This window comes from Mastigoproctus giganteus, chromosome 4, assembly GCF_048544385.1.
Source record: "Mastigoproctus giganteus isolate SK-2022 chromosome 4, ASM4854438v1, whole genome shotgun sequence".
Classification (NCBI taxonomy): domain Eukaryota; kingdom Metazoa; phylum Arthropoda; class Arachnida; order Uropygi; family Thelyphonidae; genus Mastigoproctus; species Mastigoproctus giganteus.
In genome coordinates this window covers 71,061,297-71,085,267 of record NC_143578.1, presented here as the reverse complement: position 1 = coordinate 71,085,267, position 23,971 = coordinate 71,061,297, and the positions used below count along the sequence as shown (strand labels likewise).

Sequence of the window (23,971 nt, the reverse complement as noted above, 5' to 3'; positions counted from 1 at the left end):
CATCCATTTAGGCCTAAACCTTGAACAGTATTTCTTAGTTGGAATGAAAAGCCTAGTAGCATCCAGAATTAAGTCTTTGAAGGCTTCCCATTTAGAATTCAAGTTTGGTAACATCATCAGTTATTATTATTATTATTATTATTAATGGCCATATGGTACAAGGAAGCCTGAGGCTTATGCTGCACCAGCCAAAAAAAAAAAAATTCCCAAGTTACCCCCTGAGAGAGAGAGAGAGAGAGAGAAGTAGAAAGGAATCACCAAGAAAGAGAAGAATGATGATATCCAGCTCAGGACCCTGGGTTTGCCAAGCCCATACAGTTGATCCCACTGTAAAGAATTTAAAAACTGTCTGAGACCCCTGTAAAAGCCCTTCCCTGCAAAAGCACTTCCCTTTAGCCTTGATGGTAATTACATCTTTAAGTAATTCCCACATCAGTACATTTTGATCTCTGTCACCCAGGTCAAGGTGTTCATTTGTAAGAGTATCTGCATGACTTTTCAAGAGCTCAGTTAGATCTTCAACTGTAACTTCTTCTAACTCTGCCTCTTCTGCCAGCCTGCTGATGTCTTGTACAACATTCTGCTGTGGCTTGAATCCTCTGAAGTTAAGCTTGAGATCTGGGAGAAGTTTACACCACACTCCATTTAGACAATTGACAGTCACTTCTTGCCAGGCTGTGTTAATGTGATTGATGCCCTTTACGACATCAAATGACTGCCAATATTCTCTGATGGTAATGTTGGACATGTCCAAAGCTTTTACCATTTCTCTAAATGTTTGCTGTAGATAATAAGCTTTAAAGGTGGCTATTACTCACCGGTCCATGGGTTGCAAAACTGATGTTGTATTAGGGGGCATGTAGACAACATTAACTTTAAGAGGCATCTGACTTCACTCAGATTTGTAGGATGTCCAGGGACACTGTCCAAAAGAAGAATAGCCTTGGTTGGTAAATTTTTGTCATTGCAGAATTTGAGAACAGTAGGACAAAAATAGTTGGTGTACCAATCCAAGAAGAAGTCCTGTGTCACCCAAGCTTTCTTGTTTGACTTCCAGTACACAGGTAACATGGCTTTGTTTAAGCCTTTCATAACATGTGGTGCTTCTGAATAGTACACCAATATTGGCTTCAATTTTAAATTGTCTGACACATTTTCTCCCAACAAAAGCGTCAGCCTGTCTTTTGATGCTTTAAATCCGGGAGTGAACTTTTCTTCATAGGCAATGAAGGTTCTTGAGGGCAACTTTTTCCAATTAAAGCCCATTTCATCAACATTGTAGATGAGATCTGAAGGATAATCACCCTCCTGTACTATGGCCTGAAATTCTGCAGGGAATGCGGCAGCCACCTCAGCATCTGCACTTGCTGGCTCGCCAGTAATTTTCATTTGGTTCTAGCTTTAAATCTCATGAACCAGCCCTTGCTAGCCAAAAAAATTCATTGCATTGACCTCCTTTTTCTCTTTTTTAAGTCTTCAAAAATTGACTTAGCCTTTTCAGTTATTAAAGCTTGGTCAAGGGAATGTTTTTTTTTGGTTCAAATCATCGACCGAAAGTGTCAGCAATTGCTTCATTTTTTCCAAAAGCTTACTTCTGCTGTAACTAACTTGTGTAGCATTTACTCTGGTAGAACTTTGCATTAATTGTTTTATTTTATCTGCATTCTTCATAATTGTAGTAATAGTCAAAGGAAGCATATTCATAGCCCTTCGCACATTAGGGCAGAACCTCACCAGCTTCCATCCTCTGAATAAGACAGATGGAAGTCTGTTCCTTTTTCACGCTTTCATTTACACTAGTATTCATTGAACTGCTTTTACCAGTTCAGTGAATCTTTACCAGTTCAAATGGCATCTCTTTATTCTATTAAATTAAAAACTTTATAGCACGATTGGCAAAAACCGCACACGGCTATCACTATTATTAATTATTATTTAATTTATTAATAGCACAATTAATAAATAATGTTAGTGTAATAAATTTCCAACATGTGTACATGGTGTAAACAACAGCCAACTGAATGCTTCATCACAAGGACCTTTACCTCCTACTTCCATGAGTGGCTACCTTGAGGGCAGAAAGCTTTCTCTTCCCTGATTGGCTATGCTATGGATGTGCTAATTGGCTCAGATTGTTCTTGATCATGTGAGCAGTGCATGATACATAGTACAGTATGATACCCATAAATTTTGTCTAATGATTTTAAACTTTCAATTTATAAAAAATTGCAAAAATAAATAAAATAAAAATGGCCTTATGGTTAGTGACTGGCGCTATTGCGAATCGGCACAAATCGGACTGGCACAAAATGAGGGCTACCTGTATGTTATGTTGTGAAGTTTTTGAAGCAATTGTGAGTTATGCATCTGCTGCCTAGGGACACAAGGTACAGAATGTGGTTTTTGCAAGACATTTAATAATGTCATGACAATTGCATTGTTAGCAATAACATTTGCATTTGAACTGTATGTAATGAAACCCTTCAGGTGATTGCAGGAAAGATACTATCAGATGTCTTAGTTGCAATGAAGACTTTAACATATTATGGTAAAAAAAAAAAGAGAAAGTTATAGTTTATTAGGTGTATTATCTTTGCCGATAGGGAAGGACAAGAAAACATTACAAATATAAATACTTTGATCTCTCATCAGTTAAAAAACTTTTAGAAGGCAAAAGCTCTAAATTAACCTAAAAACAATAAAGAAACATAAAATAAACCCATATAAAACTTAAATCAAATTTCCAATTCCAGTAGGCTAGTACTGAAATAAAGAAAACATTACAAATATAAATAAATTGAGATTTAAAGTGGAAATAGAAGCAACCTGACAAAATCGATGTGAAAACTTTAATAAAGGGAGGTAGATTTTCTGGCTACTTTTATTGCTTCTTCTTTGTCAGTTATAAGACTCGTCCTTGGACCTATTTTGGTTTGCAAATAACTTACTTTATTATGGGTCATGGACCATTTCAGAAAGGATTAAAGAAGTTTAGGCTATCTGAGACTTACTGATATCCTTTTATACAAATGGAGACAGATTTTCATATATTGAATTGTCCTTTGTGTGTGGATTTTATAATGACTTTAGAGATAGGATTGGAGAGTGTAAGTGTGGAAGCCTTGAAGGACTCTCTGCTGGAATTTCAGATTGTTGTTGGATTACACATGCAAGATGTTTCACAGAAACAAATCATTTAGTAGTCCAATTAAGTGGATAGTAGTGGCTTACCGTAATCCCACACCTGCAGAGGATAGGTTGGGGTGGGGGTCAGATGACTAGCCTACTGGAATTGGAAATTTGATTTAAGTTTTATATGGGTTTATTTTATGTTTCTTTATTGTTTTTAGGTTAATTTAGAGCTTTTGCCTTCTAAAAGTTTTTTAACTGATGAGAGATCAAAGTGTGATTGTTGAGGATGTATGCATTTTTGCTTGGATTGCCCATTTGATAAAATTTCTCCAAATGAAATGAACTATCACTCTGAAAAATGCTCAGGAGGCTTTCACATATTTCTGTACAGAATGGAGATATGCTGGTAGGTTTTAAGAAGATAGCTTTAAAAAATGTCCACCATCTCAAGACACATCATTTTTAAGTTTCCAACCATTAGAATAGATGCACGTAAGAGCTTTCTGATTTATATAGTCCCTTTATATTTCCATGATCCCAGTAACGTAGACATCTTTGTTTGTGAAATAATTTAAATATAGCATTAGTTGAGGCATATGATACAAGAAAGCATGCTTATACAGCATCAGCCAAAAAAAAACACCTTCCCATTTCACCCATCTGTTCACTCCAAATATCTGTCTAGTTCAGCATTAAATTTATTTAAGCTGTCAACTTCTGCAACAACAAATGGAAGTCTGTTCCATCAGTCAACTATCCTTTGGCTAAAGGCAAACTTCTACATATCTATTCTACAACTCTCTTTCTTCAATTTAAATCTATGCTCCCTCAGATTCTTAACTTGAGCAAGAGGAAGAATGCCATCAGCATTTAGCTTGCTCAACCCATTCAAGGCCTTATACACCTCAATCAGATCACCTCACAGGTGCCTGCTCTCCGGGCGCTGCAATTTGCAGAACTTAAGCCTTTCTTGGTAAGAGCCTTTGTTCCCCTCACCAATCTTGTTGCCCTTCTTTGTACTTGTTCTAGCAACTCTACATCCTTCCTAAAATAAGGCCTCCAGACCTGTACACAGTACTCAAGATGTAGCCTGACCATTGCCTTATACAAAGGGATAATCACCTCCTTGTCTCTGCTAGCAAAATTGCTATGTATCATTGACAAAACTCCATAATCTGCTCTGGCATCCCTTCTGCACTGCTCAGAGAATTTCATATCTGACTGCACAATTACCCCTAGGTCTTTTTATTCTCCACCTCCCTGAGTGTAGTACCACAGAGTTGGTACATTTCTCTTGGGTTACTGCTACCCATAGGCAGTACTTTGTATTGTCAATGTTAAACTTAAGTTGCCACTTTCAGCCTATCTGCCTAACTTTTCTAGATCCTGTTGCAGTGGCATACTGTCTTTAGTGTCATTAACAACCCTGCCAACCTTTGTATCATCTGTAAAGTTGAACATTAAGCGTGATATACCTTCATCCATATCGTTGATAAATACAGAAAACAACAATCGGCCCAGCAATGAACCCTGGGGGGACTCTGCTAATAACATTAGTCCACGTAGAGCAGTGTCCATTTATTACCATACTCTGCCGTTTCCCACTCAACCATCCCTTCATCCATTGCAGTAACTTGCCCTTAATGCCATACCATTCCAATTTATACAGCAGTCTTCCATGTGCATCAGTATCAAATGTTTTGTTTGGCAGCAAATTATAAAATAAATTAAAATAAAAAAATCAAGAGTAAAAATATCCTTTGCCCCATGTTTTTCAAGAATGGACCGTACAGAACACAACCAATCTGTAGCCTTTTCTTTGTTGACTAATCCAGACTAATCCCACAAATATTTTGCGAAACCAAGTTATTCCTGTCTTTAAATCTTTGGAGCCAGCCACTGCTGCATTTGAAGTCGTTAATTCAGTTTTTCAGTACTGTAGATAAAATAGGTAAAGGGATGTTGTATTTCTTTGCAATGTCCGTTTTGCTTCTTTCCATCATATTAGTCTCTTGTATAATTTTTAGTTTAATTTCCAGGCTTAATTCTGTCCATCTACGTTTTGTCACCATAACACTGCTAGATAAGATTTAATATAAACAAAAGACACAAGTTCCGCAAAAGACACCAGCTCAGATAAAATGGCACAAAAATTAGATTGCTGTATACGATAGCAAAAGACTCTTTGAACTGGGTTAACAATTACAACTGACCTTATTCCGCGAGGGAGTGCATGTAAACAACTTAGAAAAACTTTTTATTCTTTTGTTAATTTAACAACTCATCCTTCAGAAAGATGTTTTTCAGAGTGCACTTGACATAGCTACCATAAACTGCTTTTGTTTACGCAAAACTAATTTCTAACAAGTCAGTGCCACCTTCGGGAAGTAGGGAGCCAAGTGGCCAAGGCCAATAATCGGATCGCTATGCCAAGATTTGTATTGTATTAAACATACAAAATGACAATATTTATTTCTCATGGGGTGAATAAGAACTTTGTAATACATATTAACCGAATTTTGTAATAAACGAATATATTTACATAGAAAAGCCTATCCTTTCACTGGAGAATGGTATGTGCTTCATATAAACGAGTACTTTGTATAAACCGAGTTTGTATTAACGAGATTTTACTGTACCTACAAAAAAAATAATAATAAAAATATGAGTTTTAGTTTAGTTATTCTAAATGCCTGACTGCAGTCTACATGCCAGTATGAGATTAACTGCCACATGAGTATAAAGTTTCAGTTCTTGACATTAATTTACAGGTCATATCAATAATGTTAAGCAAGCCACCCTGTCTTTCCCCCGAAATACAAGGATTGCTTTCTTAAATGGAGGGGAAATACCATCTAAATCAGAACCACCACCTGTTGAGAGACACACACACACGGAGTAATTCGTTTAGACACAGCTATTTGTGTAAGAGCTTCCAGTTAAATTTAGCCTATATAATGCAGAGCTGGCTGTAGTAATTCTTTCTCAAAAATCATCCTTTCAAATACCCTAAGTGCAGTCTATGCAAAGCAGGATGTTTTTATTACAGACCATCCTCAGATAATTTAGATTTAGATCTGTTTAGTAAATCTTAGAAGAAATAAACTGATTGTAAAGCCTTTTTTGATAGGAAAGCTGGGATTTTAAACAGTGAACAGGCAGATTAATTAACAAAAGCCTAACATCACGGTCAACTTCAGAACAGTGGTTCCCATATTGTGTACAACCATACCTTTTTAAAAAAGTAGAAAAAAATGGACATATATTGGAAATGCAGACAAATAAGTTACTACAAATAAAGCAGTCTTGCTTTATTTGTAGTAACTTGTGCAAGCTTGTAAGTCATTTTTGCAAGATTGCATTGTGTGTGCGCACTCGCATGTGTGTCAGGTTTACCTCACTGTATAGAACCTGCTACTATCCTCTTTCCAAGCAACACAGTGCGAATACAGCTACAAGGTGGGTATTGAAAAATTGTGGCTTCATAAAAATTGTGAATATAATCTTCTTTGCTTACTTGGTTCTTTACTTAAAAGAATGCAAAAATAAATTCATAACATTTTGCTTTAGAGTACAAACTTATTGTGCTTTCTTTTTTTTCAGATAAACTTGACAAGTTTGAACATTGTGCCTTTATAAGATACAAATACCTGTAAGGGGGAAAAAAAAAATAAACTAGTTGTACCTGGGTAACATATAGCAGCTTTCTGATTATGGCGTAAATAGTTAAATCTAGATCCTTCAGTCTTCACCATTCTTGTTTAGCAGTGATATAATTCTACAGCAGTCACCTGTGGGAGATATGCAGCTGTCTCTATTTGCAGTTGGTTCCCCGTCTTCTCCAACAAATATTGCAGCAACTTCCGTTTTGGATGTAGGTACATTATATCGTCTCTTATATAAGTCTGGGTCTTCTGTAAATGTCATGTGCACATTCATTGTTGGATTGAACTGGGTTATTTAATTCATTTGTTTATATGACTCACAAATGGGTTAACTTGTCGCAGCATCTCGTCCAATTGTTGCATTACTTTGGCCATACACCCTTAGTTTGATTGTTTTTCAAGCCATTTTGTTGTTGCTTCAGCAGAATCGAAATATATAAAATATAAAGTTGTCTATATCCTGGCTTGAGGCCTCCGTAGCCGAGTGGTCAGGAGCGGGAGTGCAGTAGCACGCGCTCTTTGAGTAGACCAGGGTTCAAGCCCCTGACTGCTGAATACGGTCGATCTGCCAACTCGCACTGGACTAGTGTGGCAGATTATGGTCCATTTCCCTCAACATGAATTGTTGAGAAGGCTTCCATCCTGCAGTGGGTTGATAATGGCTGCACTTTACCTTTATATCCTGGCTTATTTGGATATAGCAGTGAGACTAGATGGTAAATCTCGTCATGTATTCTAAAACAGTATGGACCATTTCTGGGCAGTGATTTTATCTCTGCGCCCATTGATGCAAATGCCATTCACGCGCTTCTTGATTAGACCGGGGTTCGAGCCCGTCACCACCAAATACGGAGGATGTGGAAAGGTCAGGGAATGACCACTGCATATCCCGGAGCAATATGGCCTTAGTTGCTAATGCTCCTAAAAACCAAATAACAACATAGCAGCAAATGCCATTGCTGAGTTGTACTCTTGTATGTGTTCTCTGTAGTTATTTGCTTCACGTATATCCCCTGTAAGCAGCTCTCATAATAGAGTAGGTGTCTCTGACAGTGGGTGAAGTGAAAGCTTTCCATCATGACAGCATTTAGTGTATTTATTTGATGTGTTTAACTTATGTTCCCAGTATCTTGCATTGTAATACTCACAGTTGTGTCATTCTTGTCATGCTCTTCCATATTAATTACAGCTTGTTGATTATTCGCATCTAGTACTTCTGTTTGATTAGTCCTATGGCATTTTGCCCATCTTTGTAGTCGTAGAGTCTCATTTTGGTCTCTTAGTCTATTAGATCTCTACTCTAATGTTTCATTAGCATTTCTTCTACATTTTCTCAAAGTTCTTACACTGTTCAGCCCTTTTTACACTTCTTAAAACTTAAATTGGTTTATTAAAATTGAAAACATAAAATAAACATACATTGATAGCTTTCAGGCATAGGTTTCCTTTCTTCGGTCGAAAAACGTTAGTACAAAAATTAATAAAGAATGCCCGGTATGGTAGTCATGCGAGGTGAACCACGTGATCGTATGCTGGCAACAATTAGCAGTTGGAAAATTTGGGCAGCATACCTAAGCATTTTATATATATAGATGGTTTGTTTAATACTAAGAAAAATCTGTGATGGTATGATACATAATTTTACATCTATCCCATCATATGCCATGGTAAATGGCAGCAAAATTCAAATGGGGGGATGAAGATGATCCTCATAGTGGGTGACTTACAATGGCTAAGAAAACATTGATACAGTACAGAATGGTGTCACAGCTTCATTATCAATAACATGATCTCCTCAGAATTTCTCGGTATAGCAGTGAGATTTTATTTCAATCTGTCAAAGCAGATTGAAATGAAAAATAATAAAAATGGCCAAGTTCACTACCACCAAAGAAGGCAAAAGCAGTTCTGTGTTTGCTGAAAAGGCAATGTGACCAGTCATTTTTAAATTTAAACATGAACAGTTGTGAATTGTGTTCAAGTAGGGCAGACTGTAACAGGGATATACTGTGATATCCTGTTATGTAAATATAAGATGCTGTTCAAGTTTCAAAGAAAAGGAATGCTGACAAATGTTTCACCAAGACAGCCCCTCGACGTGGGCACCTGTACATGGTGAGGGGACCTCCCAGTGATGCTGCTGGACTTCCAGACTAGCATCACTGGGATCCAACGCCCACAGCTCAGGTTCCAGGCTTACATCAATGGAATCCGGCATGTTTGCCGTGCGCTGCAACCCGTGGAAATTCGGAAAGGGGGATCCTGGTGGTTGAGGGGCCCAGCTTCAATACACCACTTTGGCCCCTGCTTCGACAAGACGGGTGGTCCTGGAAGGCCCAGCTAGGATCAATCGGCTAGTAGGCTCGCCTGCGAGGGTCAACCGTGTCAATGCCACGCCCCTACCCTCATGGTTCGAGGGACAGGATTCAGGCTGGCAGCGGTGTGGGTATAGTGTCTGGGTAGCCCTGGCGTCCCACTCCCGAGCGCATTTATTGCATGCCGGGTAGTGGGCGTCCCTTTGGGCTCCGTGGTGGGTGGGGAGCCCGGGCACTGAACCACTTCAAAACTTCATGAATCCTGATAAATATATTTCTTCAGGGTCCCCCAACCCGGTCCCTGTCTGAAAACAGAGATGGAGAGGCAGATAGCATTATTGCTACAAAGAGGCAGCGAACCGAATTACCATCAGGGCCTGTCCCAAGGTTCTTAATTATGCACTCCACGAATGAAACACCGATTGGTAAAATGTCACCCTTTTTTATACAAAAAGGGTTGGATGGGTTAGCAAGTTCACCCAAGTCAGTTAAGAGGCTCTGTTCTGGGGACCTCTTGATTGAAACAAAAAATGACAGGCAGTCTGAACATCTACTCCGAGTAACATCAATCGGAGGAATCCCTATAACAGTGACACCACACAGAACACTCAATTCATCAAGAGGTGGCATTTCGGAGTGGGACCTTCTCGACGTAACCGAGGAGGAAATCTGCTCTGAATTAAAACCACAGGGAGTTACTGCTGTCAAGAGAATTACTGCGTGAAGGGATGGAAAAATTGTTAAAACCAGGAGTGTTATCCTGCCTGACTTTTAACTCTCCTAAACCTCCTGACGAGATTAAAGCTGGATACATCAACTGTTCAGTGCGTCCATACGTTCCGAACCCTTTACGGTGTTTTAAATGCCAGAAGTATGGACATTCTCAAATGGCCTGCCGTGGAGTCCTTGCATGCGCTCTATGCGGTGCAAAGGACCACGAAACAACAGCATGTTCAGCCGCAAAACCCACCTGTATTAACTGTGAAGGCGAACACCCGGCCTACTCACGAGCATGCCAGAGGTGGAAAGAAGAAAAAGAAATTCAACGGCTGAAGGCAGAGCTAAATATATCATACCAGGAAGCAAGGAAATCGGTCAAACCCCTGAATATCAACAAACCTACCTATGCCCAGAAAGTAGCAGGGAGATGTTCCGTCGGAACTCAGACGGACATGACCATTCCTCCAAAGGAGTCTTTCACTCCCATCGTGCGTTATCTCTTAAGTTCTCAAAAACCTGCACAGAAAAACCAATCAGCTGCCACTCCTGTATCAGTACCTCCTAATGCTCCACAAGTAACAAAGTTAACTATGAAAGAAAAGAATAAGAAAGGGGAAGTCTCCCCTACTACCCATGAAAACATGGATGTCGAGCAGAAGGAGGTACCCGAAGATTCAGTCTTGGAACTCTTTGCGGAGGAAGAAATGGACACGGGACAGCATCCATTCTTTCCCAAAAAAGATAAACCCAGGACTGATAAAAGTAAGCCCTCAGCACCTCGGAAGCTGCCTGATGGGGCCCCGGGTGCCAAGCGTTCCGTGGCCAAGCGATTAAAGTGCGTTCATTGAAGCGATCTTTTCAGAGCTTTTGCTATATATAGAGTTTCTTTTTGTTGTGATTACCGTTATTTTCATTTTATACTAGAGTAGCTCTTTGACACTACAGGAAGTAGGCAAAGGCCCAGAAAGGGAAGTTACCTTTCTGTTTCTTTTTTATATCTCTTACTAACACAACTAACAGCCGCTTGGTCACCTCGTGGCACTGCTCCTGCCTCCCCGTGGCGGGGCCGGAAACCTGGAAGGAAAAGTTATCCTTCCAGGGCTAAAAGGAGCAATCATGGAAAACGAAAATTTCCCTCCTCTCAAGACTGCAAATCCTATGGATTTGCAACAAAATTGTGACAATCAAAACCGCAAAAGGATGAAAACTGATGTACCTCAAATGGAATACCCATCTTTCCTCATAATGCATTCTTTAACGAATCAGTCATTAGGTACACTATCTCCCTTCTACATACAAAAATGTCTAGAAAGTGTAGCCGGATCACCAAAAATGGTACGCCGACTGAAATCTGGTGACTTATTAGTTGAAACCACCAACCGCAAACATTCTGAGTCTCTCCTCAAACTAACATCATTTGGTGGAGTCCCCACTAAGGTATCTCCTCATGCCACCCTTAATACCTCTAAAGGAGTCATATCCGAATGGGACCTATTGAACGTCAAAGAGGAAGAGATTGTTCGAGAACTCCAAGACCAGAAAGTAATTCAAGCGAGACGAATAATGTTAAAGAAGGACGGAGAATTTGTACCCACTCGCAGCATTATTCTTACCTTTTCTACACCGAACCTACCTTCATCAGTAAAAGCTGGATACCTAAACTGCCGCATCCGTCCTTACATCCCCAATCCTATTCAATGCTACAAGTGTCAGAAGTTTGGGCATTCCCAAACTGTCTGCCGAGGAAATTCAGTATGTTCAAACTGCGGATCAAAGGAGCATATTCATACCGATTGCAATGCCGAATCATCACGATGTCCAAACTGCAAAGGCAATCATTCAGCATTCTCTAAATCCTGTGAGCAATGGAAGCTGGAGAAAACAATCCAGAAATACAAAGTAGTTAACAAAGTCACGTATCTCGAAGCGAGAAAACACCTTCTACAAAGCATACCTAAACGTTCATATGCTGAAGCATCCAAAAGGTACCAAACAGTTTCAACTCAGATGGATACAACTGTTCCCCCAAAAGTGTCAATTTCTGACTGGGCTCGATCACTCTTATCATCTGCACCACAATCCACAAAACAAACTGTCGATAGGACTAATAACACACCAATCTCAATACCACCTACTACTCAGGCTCCAGCCATTTCAGGTCAAATGGAAAACTCAGATTATGCCAGAAAGAAATCATCTGATACCACAAACATGGATGTTGCAGAGAATAATACCTATGATGAACCCATTCTAGATCTATATGCTGAAGACGACATGGACACACGTCCATTCTTCCCAAAAAAGGAAAAAATAAAATTTGACCGTCAAAAACAGATCACGTCTAAAAAACAGACGGATTCGACTGCTAACTCTAAACCTACACAATGAATAACATAATCCAATGGAATTGCAGAGGGTTTCATAGCAATATAGATGACATATACGAGTTAATCGACCATTATCATCCTCTGGGTATATGCCTACAAGAGACAAATTTAACACCTCAAGTATCTGTATCAATTAAATATTATACTATTTTTCGTCAAGACAGGTCCACTGCAAAAAATGCTCATGGAGGAGTAGCCATACTGATAGACTCAACAGTTCCTTGTAAGCAAATTGTTCTCCAAACTTCCCTAGAAGCCGTCGCAGCTCGTATAGTGGTTGGCACTGCTTTAACGATCGTCTCAATCTATCTTCCACCCAATAAACCATGTTCAATTCAGGAACTGGAAAACCTTATTCTGCAATTACCGTCTCCCATCTTCCTGTTAGGAGACTTTAACGGTCACAATCCATTATGGGGATCTCCCGTCTCAGATAGACGTGGAGAGCTCATTGAAATGTTACTAGACAGACAGAATTTAACGTTACTGAACACTGGCTTATCCACTTACATTCATTTTCCTGCTGGTTCAACCTCAGCAATAGATCTTTCGCTATGCTCTCCTATCCTCTTCCCAAGTGTCGAGTGGACAATACATGACAATCCTCTGAACAGCGACCACTATCCTGTAATATGCCGAATTCAAACCACCCATTCTAAAACAACTGAAACCCAAACGAAATGGAAATTTTCCAAAGCAGAATGGGCAAAATATAAAAATTATGTCTCTTTTAATGATCACATAATTGAGTCTTCTCCCGTCGATACCGTCACAGAGCATATAACAACACAGATACTTAGAGCTGCAACAATCGCCATTCCGCAGTCTCAACTAGGAAACCGCAAGCATATCAATCATTGGTGGAACAAAGACTGTTACACGGTTAAAAGAGAAAAAAATGCAGCATGGAACCAATTCCGCAAATACCCAACCACTGTCAACCTTATTAATTATAAAAGACTTAGAGCCAAAGCACGATACATCCACCGAAAAGCCAAAAAAGACTCTTGGATAAAATTCGCTTCAACAATTAACAAAGATACCGACTCCAGAATAATTTGGAAAAAAATAAGGCAGTTGAATGGCAAATATCTTAAATCACCTTCAGCTATTCTTAACTGGAATGGGAAGGAGATCTCTGATCACACAGAGATTGCAAACACCTTAGGAACTGCGTTCTCTGAGTTGTCCGCCTCAATAGCTTATCATCCATCATTCCAAAAAATTAAAGCCGAAGCTGAGAAATTCAAAATAAATTTCAAAACTACCTATTCTTTGCCTTATAATCAACCACTCACACTATCTGAACTGAAAGAATCCATAAATACCTCTAGAAACAGCGCCCCTGGCCCTGATGGTATTTACTATATAATGCTGAAACATCTACATGAGAAATCTCTGTCCTCACTCCTAAAATTCTACAATAGGGTCTATTCTGAACACACATTCCCCTGTTCCTGGCAACATTCTTACGTAATAGCTATCCCTAAACCTGGAAAAGATCACTCGGCTCCATACAACTATAGACCGATATGTCTAACCAGCTGCTTGAGTAAAACTTTGGAAAAAATGGTGCACCGCCGATTAACATGGTACCTGGAGAAAAGAAACATAATCAGAAGCAATCAATTTGGCTTTCGGAGGAATAGATCATCTTTAGATCTTATGGTAAAGGCGGAATCAAACATAAGAAATGCGTTCATTAGAAATCAACATCTGGTCATGGTTTGTCTTGATATAGAAAAAGCTTTCGATACCACATGGCGTTATGGAATCCTAAAGGATCTCCATACTATTGATATGAGAGGCCATTTACCATCTTTTATTGAAAACTTCCTTCGCCACAGGTCTTTCCAAGTCCGATACCATCAGGCTCTGTCACAAACATACATACAAGAAGAAGGAATCCCACAAGGCTCTGTACTCAGTGCCACTTTATTTGCAGTGCGAATCAACAATATCACAAACAGAATTCCAAACACTGTCGACTCATATCTCTACGCTGATGACCTTACCTTATCCTGTCATTCCCAGAATATGAATTATATCGAGAGGCTCTTACAAATATCAATAAATAATATTGAACTGTGGATGACCCAAAATGGATACAGGCTATCAAAGCAAAAGTCTACAGCTATCCACTTCTGCAACAAGCGCAAAATCCATCCAGATCCTGAGCTACTCTTGGACAGTCATCCTATTCCAGTCATGAACAATATTCGTCTCCTAGGACTAATTTTCGATAAGAAGCTAAATTTCCAAGACCACATCAAAAACCTACGAACTATTTGCATTAAGAAAATGAACGTACTCCAGGTAATCTCCAGTACATCATGGGGTGCAGACCGTTACACTTTGCTCCGTCTATACAGATCCCTAATTAGATCTCGGCTGGATTATGCAGCACCTGTTTATGGCTCTGCTAGAGAGAGTACCTTAGCTCGTCTTGCTCCCATCCAACACACTGCTCTTAGGATTGCTCTAGGTGCATACAGAACATCGCCAGTTCAAAGTTTGTATGTTGAGGCCCACGAACCTCCACTGAATATCAGAAGAAAGATGCTATTGATGACATACTCTGTTAAAATTAAAAGTCACCCCACACATCCTATTTGGCCACTGCTACATGATCCTCAGTACATAATCCACTATGCAAACAAACCAAGAACAATTTGGCCTACTGGTATCAGATTCCAAAATCTAACAGAATGCTGGAATATTCAACTTCATAATGTTCTCAGTGACTTAAGAGATCCAGATCCTCCGTGGATTACCTTCGCGCCTTCTTGTGATGATTACTTTGAGCAGTGGGGAAAAGGTGCTATATCAGATATCAACATCCAACAGCTACATCTTGACCATACACAGAATTATTCCCTCTTTACTAAGATCTATACTGATGGCTCTAAGTCTGGTAATAAAGTGGGTGCAGCTGCTGTTTTTTTTTTTTTTTTTTTTTTTTTTTAATTTGGTAGTTGTTGGCGCATCGGCTTCTGTGGCCATATTGCACCTCCAAAGGTTTTTGCAGTACAGTGATCCAAGCCCGAGGCGGGAATCGAACCCGCGACCTTTGGGTTGCCGGGCAGGTACTTTACCCACTCGGCTAGCCCGGTCGGCTGCAGCTGCTGTCTTCCCTAACAGAACTATTTCACTTACACTTCCTGCAGAATGCAGCAGTTATACTGCTGAACTTCATGCCATTAAGCTTGCCTTGGAACATATTTCACTCCTGTCAATCAATAAAAGCATCATATATACGGATTCCAAAAGTGCCCTCACAATCCTTTGCTAAAAATCTTAAGACATGCGCTAATACGTCTTCACGAACATCAGCAAACTGTTGTCTTCTCTTGGATTCCAGGACACAACGGTATTAAAGGAAATGAATGCGCAGATAATGCTGCAAAACATCCCTCCAGCATAAATTCAACAAATGACCTTGTCCTGTATACTGATTGTAGATGCAATATCCAAAAAAAATGTATGGAGCAGTGGGCACTTATGTGGAGAAATCAAACACAGAACAAGCTGTTTCAGCTGAAACCTGAACCACAATTATGGAATTCCAGCCTGCGTAAAAATAGAAAAGAAGAAGTAATTCTAGCCAGAAGCCGAATAGGCCATACTCACCTCACTCATCTTTTTTTGCTTACAGGAAACGATCCTCCGCAGTGTACGCACCGCTTGAAACCACTGACAGTAAAGCATATACTCATTGAATGTAGCTTGTTTAACAATGTCCGACAGTATATTTTCAGCTCATTGTCATTACAAGAACCGTTGTCACTCAGCCGCATCATAGGTAATAATGCAAACCTCTCCGAATTCTTTTTGTACCTAAAACGAATTCAAATGTATGATCAATTTTAACTGCTCCCAGAGCAGTCATCACATACAGCTTCACTACCTTTGGTAGGCGCAATATGGCCAAAGTAGCCCTTGCACCAGAAACTCCCATAACAACAACAACAACCGCCTGATGGACCCACCAAGCCAAAATAATGGCTAAATTCCTACAATGGAATTGTCGTGGATTCCAGCGAAATATTGATGACATCAAGGCCCTCCTGCAAAAGCACGAGCCAGTTTGCTTTTGCTTGCAGGAGACATATCTAAAGGCAAATATCACAATTTTTCGAAAGGATAGAATTGCGGATGGCTCTGTACATGGGGGAGTGGCTATCCTTGTGGGTAACCAGACCCCAGTGCAGCCCTTGCTAATTACAACTAGCATAGAAGCCGTTGCAATTCGCCTTACGGTGGGATTTTTATTAACCGTCTGCTCTATCTATTTGCCACCTGGGACTGACATCTCCCAGGAAGACCTTGATGATCTTCTAACGCAGTTGCCTCCCCCTTTCTTACTTCTCGGGGATTTTAATGGACATAACACCCTGTGGGGTAGTGCTAACAGCAATGGAAGGGGTCGAGTCATAGAGCATATGCTAAATGACAATGACCTTTCCCTTCTAAATACTGGAACAAATACCTTCTTCCACATGCCTACCCGTACTTTTTCTGCCATTGATCTCTCTATCTGCTCCCCCTCTCTACTCCCTTCACTCACTTGGGAAGTGGAGGAGAATCCATACGGAAGTGATCACTTCCCTGTGATAACCTCGTTACAAAGTGGGAGACGATGTCTTCCCTTCAGGTTACCACGGTGGAAGATTGATCAGGCTGACTGGACTGCCTTCCAACATCAGGCAAATTTTGATCTTAGCACAGTCAGTCAAGAGCCTATCAATGATGCAGTAACGTACATCACAGAAATTGTTGTCCAAGCAGCTGCGAATGCTGTTCCAAAAACATCTGCCCGGTTTCCACCATTTCCCAAACCTTGGTGGAATTCACAATGCACAGCAGCAAAAAAGGCTCAAAACAAAGCGTGGGGGATATTCCGCCGATATCCTACCATAACCAACCTTATAGCCTTTAAACGTGCACGAGCCAAAGCACAATATATCCGCCATCAGAATCAAAAGGAATCGTGGATCTGTTTTACATCATCTATTAACCAGTCTACCAACTCTAAGGTAGTCCGGGATAAAATCCGGAAAATGAAGGGAAAATATACATCCCACCCTTCTTCAATCCTAGATTATAATGGATGCGCTATTGCAGATCCAACTGCAATAGCCAATTCTCTTGGGGAAACATTCTCCAACATCTCTGCTACATCTTCGTATTCCCCAGAGTTCCTGGTCCTGAAATATAAAATCGAAAAACAGGCACTTAACTTTAAATCTAAGAGAATTTATCCCTACAACGGGGATTTCACTATTCAGGAACTGAAAAGAGCCCTCGCTCTTTCCAAAGCAAGTGCTGTTGGACCAGATGGCATCCATTATGAAATGATTAAGCATCTTTCACCAAAATCTATGGATTATCTGCTCTTTCTATATAACAGAATCTTTATTGAAGGGCAGTTTCCGGATTCCTGGCGCAAGGCAGTCGTTCTTGCCTTTGCTAAGCCAGGAAAGGATCCAAAAGTCACTACCAATTATCGTCCTATTGCTCTGACTAGCTGTCTGTGCAAAATCCTGGAGAGAATGGTTAATTCTCGTTTAATATGGTACTTAGAATCAAATGACCTTCTCTCCAACATCCAGTGCGGCTTCCGAAGGAACCGGTCCACTCTGGACCATCTTATTAGACTGGAAACATCCATCTGGGATGCTTTCCTAAAACGTGAACACTTGGTGTCGGTGTTCTTTGACATGGAGAAAGCGTATGACACAACTTGGAGATTTGGCATCTTAAAAGATCTGCATAGCCTTGGCCTTAGGGGGCAACTCCCCATTTTTATTAAAAACTTTTTAGCCAATCGATCTTTCCAAGTTCGTGTGGGATCCTCACTCTCTCGTTCCTTCAGTCAAGAGGAGGGAGTACCACAAGGATCAGTATTAAGTGTCACGCTTTTTGCCATCAAAGTAAATTCCATCACAGAACAACTTCCTCCAACTGTAAACAGTGCCCTCTATGTTGATGACTTTAGCATATTTTGTCAGTCATGCAACATGAGGGTTATTGAAAGACAACTGCAGAAAGCTATTGATCGCCTCAACTCCTGGGCTCTTGCTAATGGCTTCAGGTTCTCGCCGGAGAAGACCATTTGCGTACACTTTTGTCGTAAGCGTAATCTTCATCCTGAACCTGAATTAAAGCTCGGACAAAATGCAATTCCAGTAGCAGCGGACACAAAATTCTTGGGACTCGTATTCGATAAAAAGCTGACCTTTCTGGATCACATCCGTCAACTCCGCACAAAGCGCACAAGAGGGCTGAATATTCTGCGCTCTCTTTCCTCAGCCGACCGGGCTAGCCGAGTGGGTAAAGTACCTGCCTGGCAACCCAAAGGTCGCGGGTTCGATTCCCGCCTCGGGCTTGGATCAAAGTACTACAAAAACCTTGGGAGGTGCAGTATGGCCACAGAAGCTGATGCGCCAACAACTATCAAAAAAAAAAAAAAAAAAAAAAAAAAAAATCTCTTTCCTCAACATCTTGCGGTGCGGATCGATGCACCCTACTACGCATCTATCGTGCACTTGTACAATCCAGACTAGATTACGGGTCCCTGGTATACAATTTGACCAGAGACAGTGTACTTTGATGGCTGGATCCTGTCCATCATCAGGCTCTCCGTATCGCTATTGGAGCATTTCGAGCATCTCCTGTCCAGAGCTTATACGTTGAAGCAAACGAACCACCGTTATCACTTCGACGTAAGCAGTTGTCTCTAAAGTACGCCTTAAAACTGAAATCCCTGCCAGACCATCTTACATGGCCATTCGTTTTTGAGCCACGATGGGAAAATTTGTACAACACCCGTAAGACTGCCAATCGTCCTTTTGGTATTCGTCTCCAAGAGCTACTCAAAGAACTTAATATTAAGGTAGACAAGGTTGCCCAAACACCAAAGCAACCCCTTCCACCCTGGCATGCTCATGTTCCAACATGTGACTTGTCCCTTAGAAATTGGGGAAAGTCGGACACTCCATCGTCTGTCTACCTGCAGCTTTATTTAGCACACCGAGCTGAACATTCTGACTTTGCGCCAGTTTACAGATGGTTCGAAGTCGGAATCATATGTGGGATCTGCTGCTGTCTTTACAGACAGCTGTACATCGGAGCAGATTCCCTCGGAATGCAGTATATTTACTGCAAAGCAGCACGCTATTGAGTTAGCCTTGGATCACATTAGTGAATGCCAATACAAACGGTTCATTTTATATTCCGACTCTCTCAGCATGTTACAGGCTTTAATATCTGTGAGTTATAATCCTCATCCAGTTCTGTCTAATATTCAGCAGAAGATTCACTTCCTCCGTGGACGTGAATATGATATCCGCTTCTGCTGGATTCCCAGCCACATTGGGATTAGGAAATGATTTGGCTGACGCCGCAGCCAAATCAGCAATTCCCAATAATAATCGCTGCCTGTCAGTCCCCTATACAGACTACAGGGAAATAATACACCAAAACATACACTCCCAATGGCAGGACTCGTGGAATACACAGACTGGGAATAAACTATATTGTATAAAGCCTGTAATTGAACCGTGGCAGTCTAGTCTGTGCAGGAATCGTAAGGAGGAAGTTGTTCTTGCCCGGACCCCGCATAGGACACAGTCATTTAACTCATTCATTTTTGCTGAGGGCTGATGACCCTCCTATGTGTGAGTCCTGTGGCACAATTTTGACGATCAGACACCTTTTAATTGACTGTCCAGATTTTAGCAGCACCCGTTTTACCGCTTTTAATCATCTGACTGAGCCTTATACACTCAGTCAGATTTTTTATCCAACAATGACAACGTGTCTGCTATTTTTAGCTTTTTGAAAGCAATAAAGGTTTTTAATTGTATTTAAAATTTATATGTTATTGTTATTTATTTATGTTTTTTGTTTTTAGATCTGGACATGGTGGCCTAATTAATTAGGTCACTGAGATGTTAAATTTTTAGGAATTACCTGGTCTTGGCGCATTATAGCCTTAGTTGCTAATGCGCCAATAAAATCCAAACCAAACCAAATCACCAAGACAGTGCTTCCACTCACACAGCAATTCCAGTGACTGAACTCAATCAATCTGGATGAAATTGGAATGCATTAGGTGGGTGTAGCAGCATCCATCTTATTCACCAGATATAGCTTTGTCAGATTTATTTTTGTTTCTTAAACCCAAATTTCATTTGGCTGGATATGTCTGATATAGCCTCTTCAGTGAACAGGTTATATCAGCTATGGAGGAATTTTTTTCAGGCTTTGATGAATCATTCTACTAGAATGGGATAAGTGTATTGTGCCATTGCCTGGAACAAGTATGCACAATTCCAAAGGAGACATTCACTGGTGTAAGTCCATTGCTTCAAAGCAAGGCTATAAGCTTTTCAATATCCTCCCCCATTGTTTTCAGATTAGAACCATGCAAACTAATGAATATCCTTGGAGAAACAAAAATTATTCATACTCTTTAATTTGTTAAAACTGGGAACCTCTATAATGAACTATAAATTCATGTAAGTACTGATGAAAGCAAATGTAAAAGTTCAATATAGCCAAAGAAACTCTTGTGGCAAAATATCCCAAACAGCAACAACCTGTTTAGTGGTTCTAATGGGAGGAACCAGTTGATTTTGTGGTTATCTATGACAGTGGTCAAGCCCCTGCTATTAGGAATTAATATGCTTAAACTTCATAGAGTAACTAAGTTCATTTCCCAAGCCTATTTATACAAGAATCCAGGGGACTCTAGTAGAATTTTTCCTCCTTTTTATTATCAGATAATAACTGAAAATAGTTTTGAGTTATAGTAAAAGAATATAAAATAATTTTTTTTTTATAAATGAAATAGAGCATTTAATTTAACTAATTATTATTTATTACACTTTTTAGATATAATTCCAAACTGTCTTCAAAATTGAAGGTTTATGACATAGTGAAGTACATTAAAAGAAAATCATCATTACTGAATAATTATTCATATTCATCATGTGTTTTGAAGACAGTAGAAACATTTATGTGCTCTAGTGATGAATTCATTACAACTGCCCACGTTCCTTCAAAGATTCCATCATTTGAAGAGAATGGGAATTTTGTTCCATTACCTCAACAAGATAGACTTGTATGTATTATGAAACTAAAAATTAAGTTGTTTTAGAATGAAGAATAATTGTTCATACATTGTATTTTCTCCCTTTTTAGAATATGCATTCATTCTTTAAATCTGAAACTTGGCAAATCTTAATAACCACAATACCTTTTTTATTTTACAATTTAATGAAATAATTTATTTTATAATTCAAAGTTTTGATTTTTGCAGTTGGCATCTCTGTGAAGTAAATGGTGATATTCATAAAATCTGTACATGTCATTGTGGCATGCATTAATTAGCATATTCTGAAATATTATAAATGCCTTGGTTTTTGTTTAGAAGTCTTTGTTTATTAACACTAAAAATACATTTAGCTTGGATTGTGCATTGCATTCACACAGTTTGGTCAGTTACAGATTTCTAGGATGTAAGGATGAGACTTTTTGGACATCACTGAAAAAAATGCTATTAATGGGAGAAAAATTAAGTCATAGAACGACCCATTGCCATCTTTTGGGTGACAATATACAAGAAAAGTGGAGAGACAGAAAAAATAAATGAAATTGTTCAATATTTTGAAAAAGCTAAACTTTATTTATTTATTATTATTTTTATTTTTAATTAATATTTTTTTTTTACCTTTTTGTTTCCATCCAAAACAAAAGGTTATTGACAGCATATAATATGTACACCAGATGAATCCTTGTGGTTATCTATGACCACTGTCATAGATAACATTTCAATTGATATGATTTGCTACGAATGGGTAGCAAATTATATGCAGTAGAAGCTGGAATAACAGTAGAAGCTGGAATTATAAATAAGGATCCAAATGGAATCATATATTTCATATCAGAAGCAAAGAAATTACTTCATCCAATCCCCATCAGTATAACTTTCGTATGACCAAACAAACCATGTCAAAACTAAAACCAATTAATATAATTAGGAAATGACATTAATATTAGTAATGGCCATATGGTGCAAGGAAGCCTAAGGCTTATGCTGCACCAGCCAAAATAAAAAAAAAATAAAAAAATAAAAAAAAGAGTAAAATAATAATAAAATAAAATTAAAAAAAATTTAATAAATAATAATTAAAAAAAAAAAGGAAATAGACAACCTATGCATTTCCCTCCTCCCATAGGTAACTATCCAGCTGACCTTTCACTTTTCCCAAACTGTCAGCCTCAACCACTAATATAGTAGTAACAGTAAATTCACATGATCCAAGCATGCAAGCGTATGTAGCATCAACCAAACAAACAAACAAAACAAAAAAAAAAAAAAAAAATTCACACATCCATTCCCTCTAAAGGTTTGTCTAGTTCTTCCTTAAGCTCCCAACTTTCACTGTAATTTTCAGGAAAGACATATGAAGGAAGGTTGTTCCAGAAAATGGCAAGTTGAATGAATAAACGAGGAAGGTGAAAAGTTGGCTCTGTGAAGTTGGACAGTAAATGGATGTTCGCTGGTGGCGGCATGTGTAACGACCATTTTGAAAGAGACAGCGAGGGAATTATAGAAGCCAATTCAGAAGAACAGTGCCCATGGAAGTATCTGTAGAAAAGGCCTGCAGCAGAAACAGTACGTCTATGAAACAGAGTGGAGAGACTCTGTTAGAGAGGATTTGGGGGCACCACTCCAGATGTGGGAACAATATTCCATGGTAGGGCAGATTTGCGATTTGTACAGAGTGAACAGTTGTTTGGAACAAAAGTAATGCCGAGAGAAAAAGAGAAAACCAAGTTTTTTAGATGCAGAGGAAGCAATGTTTGTAATGTGCTTGTGCCAAGAGAGATTAGAAGTCAGGGTAATCCCCAAAAAAGATATATCATTTTGCCTAGAAATTGGAGTGTCAACAAAAATAAGCATAGGAGCAGAAGAATCCTTTTTGTGAGATATAAGGCAAGACTTAGTTTTAGAAGAATTGAAATCAACTAAGCTGTCTTTGCCCCACTGGAGAATTACCTGGAGATCGGCATTTAAGAAATTGGTGGTGGTTATTCGAGAAGTTGAAGCTGATTGAGCAGGGCAAAGTTTCTCAAAATGGAAAGTAGAATGCAATGTGCTATCATCAGCAAAACTATGGATAGGATTTCCAGTCAATGGAAGAAGGTCATTAATATACAAGAAGAAAAGAGTGAGGGAAAAAACTGAACCTTGGGGGACACCAGCATTAGTGGAGAAGTTAGAAGACAGAGATCCATCTACCATCACCCTCAGTGAGTGATCAGAGAGAAAATTGGATAACCAGTAACAAAAAACAGTTGGCAAACCATAAGATGGAATCTTGTTTATAAAAAAAACCTTTATGCCAAACACGATTGAAAGCCTTTGAGATGTCAAGAGCAACCGCTTGTGTTTCACCAAACTTTTCCATTGAAATTGTCCATAAATGGGTAACATAAGCCAGAATATCACCAGTGGATCGACACTCATGAAATTCATACTGGCAGTCATTGATCAGACGGAAGGTTTCTAGATGGTTTAAGAGTCAGCTGTTAATTGATTTCTCCATTACTTTAGAAAGAGTAGAAGTAATTGCAATGGGACGATAATTGGATGAGAGGAATTTGTCACCCTTTTTTAGGAACCTGGCTGGATATGAGCAAATTTCCAAGCAGAAGGAAAAATACCTTTGGAATAAGAAAG

At 39.4% G+C, this 23,971-nt stretch overlaps 1 protein-coding gene across 1 annotated transcript in view; it reads left to right on the top strand.

The window, feature by feature from the left end:
- LOC150086824 (F-box DNA helicase 1-like) overlaps positions 1 to 23,971 on the top strand; it is a 501,907-nt gene that overhangs the window by 250,335 nt on the left and 227,601 nt on the right. The window contains exon 10 of the mRNA XM_090371598.1: positions 21,118 to 21,346. Within this exon, the coding sequence (XP_090227724.1) occupies positions 21,118 to 21,346 (229 nt within the window). The remainder of the gene's footprint in view (positions 1 to 21,117; positions 21,347 to 23,971) is intronic.